Source organism: Achroia grisella, unplaced genomic scaffold (genome assembly GCF_030625045.1).
Source record: "Achroia grisella isolate CSIRO2021 unplaced genomic scaffold, CSIRO_AGI_Agris_v1 utg25068, whole genome shotgun sequence".
Taxonomy (NCBI): domain Eukaryota; kingdom Metazoa; phylum Arthropoda; class Insecta; order Lepidoptera; family Pyralidae; genus Achroia; species Achroia grisella.
The window spans coordinates 43,432-47,484 of record NW_026712742.1 but is presented as its reverse complement, the minus strand read 5'-3'; the positions used below and the strand labels follow the sequence as shown (position 1 = coordinate 47,484).

The following is a 4,053-nucleotide window of genomic DNA, read 5'->3' as shown; positions in this document are numbered from 1 at the left end:
TTTTTTATTATAGATCGTATATTTATATGTATACATATAACATTGTTAATATTAGTCGGAATGCAATTCAAGAAGTGATCAATACTGTAGGGACTCTAATTACTATTTTGCTTAATTGTTAGTGTATAACAAATTGATATGTACATAGATGCTAGTAGATACACAAAAACAATTATACAAATATATATATATATATATATATATAGATAATAATAAATAAATAAAGAACTACACATATCATGTATACATACGTCTAAATCAAACATATATACATACACTAATGTACTATACATAAAATAGTAATAAAATAAATTGTACAAGCAAACCCGCGCGCAAACGCTTGTTAACGCAATCTATTGTGTTGCCGCGGCCAGGCTAAGACCGGTTAGCTGGTGCAACGCCGGCGCATCGCTGTGACCGTGCCACGCCAGAGCGAAAACGAGATTCACGGCGAATGCACGCGCGCTTGCTTACAGACCATAATAATACGCAATTGCAAATTGTAGATCGTTAATGAACCTACGTGATAAAAAGTGAAGTATTACTTACCTGTAAGTGCCCCCAACATATTGGTGACCCCGAAAAGAATACGCTGGAGCCTAAAATTATGGAAAACGCAGCAGTTCAAGAGGTAGCTCGAATAAGTATAAGAGTGCCACCATTTTGGCCGGAGGAACCTGCACTCTGGTTTTCTCAGCTGGAAAACCAGTTTGCATTAGCAGGAATCACACAGGATGCAACGAAGTATAGCTATATATCATCGTCCCTAGAACAGCAATATGCCAGGGAAGTTAAAGATATAATTAATAACCCGCCTGCAGAAAACAGATATTTAAAATTAAAAACAGAATTGATTAAACGGTTGTCGGCTTCTCAAGAAAAAAAGTACTACAGTTGTTGCATCATGAAGAGCTCGGAGACCGAAAACTCTCAATTTTTGAGGCATCTGCAGACTCTGGCAGGTATGTCTGTAACCGATGATTTTTTACGTACTTTATGGTCCGACCGGTTGCCCGCTAATGTCCGCGCCATTTTAGCATCCCAAAAAATGGGCACATTAGAGGATTTGGCGGAGTTGGCGGATTCAGTATATGAGTTAGTACCACCATCTACACATATATCAGCCATAAGCAATAATTTCGGGATATCCGAATTAAAAAATCAAATTACGGAACTCACCCGCGAAGTTGCTTCACTAAAAATACAGTCGTGCTCGCAAATACAACCTCAAACGCGTCATCGTGAAAATAAAAATAATTTCAGACGTCGGTCCAGATCACGATCACAACCTAGGCGATTCAATACTTCATTCTGCTGGTACCACAATCGTTTTGGTGATAGGGCAACACGTTGCACTACGCCCTGCGGTTTTGTTTCATCTTCGGTAAACGCCAACGGCAGCCGGAAGTAGCGGCCAACGACTGCCATACAGCATCAGGTCGCTTGTTTATCACGGACAAAAACACAAAAAAAGAATATCTTGTTGATACCGGATCGGATTTGTGTGTGTACCCAAGAACAGCGTTAAATGAACGTCGCCATAAGACAGATTATAAATTATTTGCTGCAAATGGTACTATTATACATACATACGGCTGGGTACATTTGAACCTCAATTTGGGATTACGCCGCAGTTACAGCTGGAGATTTGTGGTAGCTGATGTGTCGAAACCTATTATTGGCGTCGATTTTCTTTCTTTTTACAGTTTGCTCGTGGATTGCAGAAATCACAGATTAGTTGATAGCTTGACATCACTTACAATTGCAGTACCTACTAAGAAGTCAAGTGATAACATTTCATCTGTAAAAGCGGTAGCCGGAAACTCTGTCTATCATCAAATATTACGTGAGTACCCTGCTATTACACGTCCAGCCGGAGCAGTAAAAGTAATAAAGCATAATACTGTCCACCATATCCGTACGACACCGGGACCGCCTGTATGTAGCCAACCACGCCGTCTACCACCTGATAGATTAAAAATTGCTCAAGCCGAATTCGAACAGATGATGTCGAATGGGACCGCGCGTAGATCAGATAGTCCATGGGCATCTCCGCTACATCTAGTACCTAAAAAGGAAAATGGATGAAGACCCTGTGGTGACTATCGAGCGCTCAACGCACGCACAATTCCTGACAAATACCCAATCTGGCATATTCAGGATTTTGCTCATCAGCTGGAAGGAAGTAAAATGTTTTCGAAGGTAGATCTCATTAAAGCCTATAATCAGATCCCGGTCAATAGCGAAGATATTTCCAAAACCGCCATCACTACACCCATGGGACTATTTGAATTTCCATTTATGAACTTTGGTTTGAGAAATGCAGCTCAAACTTTCCAGCGGTTCATCGATGAGGTGCTGAGAGGACTCTCATTCTGCTATGGATATTTAGATGACATTTTGATCTTCTCCAGTAGTGAAGAAAAGCATCACGAGCATCTACGTAAATTGTTTCAACGTCTCTCAGAATATGGCATACTAATCAACTCAGCCAAGTGTGAGTTTGGTCAAAACAAAATAACTTTCCTTGGCCATGAAGTGTCCACAGATGGTATTCGACCGCTCCGTAGTAAGGTAGAAGCAATACAAGACTTTCCCATCCCAAAAACGGTGAGAGATATGAGACGTTTCCTCGGGATGTTCAATTTCTACCGTCGTTTTATACCAAAAGCATCTTCCTTACAAGCACCTTTGAATGCTGCACTTACAGGTCCCAAGCAGAAAGGAAGACAGGCCATCCATATGACGACTGAAATGAGCGATGCGTTCAATTCCTGCAAAACTGCTCTTGCTGAAGCAGCTATGTTAGCACATCCAAAAGCAGAAGCTGAACTTGCTATCCATACCGATGCCTCAGATACGGCAGTGGGAGCTGTAATTCAACAGCGCACTAAAGAAGGTTGGGAACCACTTGCTTTTTATTCCCAAAGTCTTAAGTCGGCCCAAAGGAAATATAGCCCCTACGACAGGGAGTTACTAGCAGTTTATAAAGCTATTCGTCATTTTCGTCACATGGTCGAAGCCAGATCATTCATTATATATACTGACCATAAGCCATTATCATTCGCCTTCTCAACACGCCAAGATAAATGCTCTCCGAGACAATTCCGTTACTTGGATTTTATAGCTCAGTTCAGTACGGATATTAGATATGTACCAGGCAAGGATAACGTCGTAGCAGACGCCCTTTCACGCGTGGAAAGTATCACTCGAGGCATCAATTTCAATGAACTTGCACTCTCCCTGGTTGAAGATTCTGAACTACAAGAATTACTTCATTTCATCACTTAAATTAAAAAGAGTCTGTTTACCAGAATCAAACGTTGAAGTATATTGTGATATTTCATTTGCAAGTCCTAGACCATTCTTAACAACTATCTTTCGCCAACAAGCATTTAAAGCACTGCACAGCTTGAGCCATCCAGGATGCAAAGCATCTGTAGAACTGGTCTCAGACAGATTTGTGTGGCCGGGAATAAGACAAGACTGCCGCAGATGGGCAAGAGAATGTAAAGAATGTCAATTAACTAAAATATCCCGTCATACAATATCTCCTACTTCATCGTTCAATCCCCCTTCCCACCGCTTCTCCCTAATACATATGGACATCGTTGGTCCACTCCCTGTTTCTTCTGGTTTCAGATATTGCCTGACCGTGGTCGATCGCTTCACACGTTGGCCGGAGGCGTACCCTATTCCAGACATCACAGCGGAAACCTGCGCGCGAGTATTCATCGGTGGCTGGGTTTCACGATACGGTTGCCCGCAGCGCATCGTCACGGATAGAGGACGGCAATTCGACTCCGAATTATTTCGGAGTATCACATGTCTTCTTGGTGCGGAGCATCGACCTACCACAGCGTACCATCCGGCCTGCAACGGAATGGTTGAAAGGTTGCATCGCCAACTCAAGGCAGCCATAATGTGCCATTCAACCATGCACTGGACTGAGGTATTACCATTGGTGTTGCTGGGGATCCGCAGCGCCTGGAAAGAGGACCTAAAAGCATCTTCAGCAGAGCTCGTTTACGGTGAACCACTTCGGCTCCCTGG

At 42.5% G+C, this 4,053-nt stretch overlaps 1 protein-coding gene across 1 annotated transcript; it reads left to right on the top strand.

Moving 5' to 3' along the window:
• Nucleotides 1-607: 607 nt before the first annotated feature.
• Nucleotides 608-1,411, top strand: LOC131842827 (uncharacterized). The gene has a single exon (XM_059191395.1). The coding sequence runs from the start codon at nt 608-610 to the stop codon at nt 1,409-1,411; it is 804 nt and encodes a 267-aa protein (XP_059047378.1).
• The last annotated feature ends 2,642 nt before the right edge of the window (nt 1,412-4,053 follow it).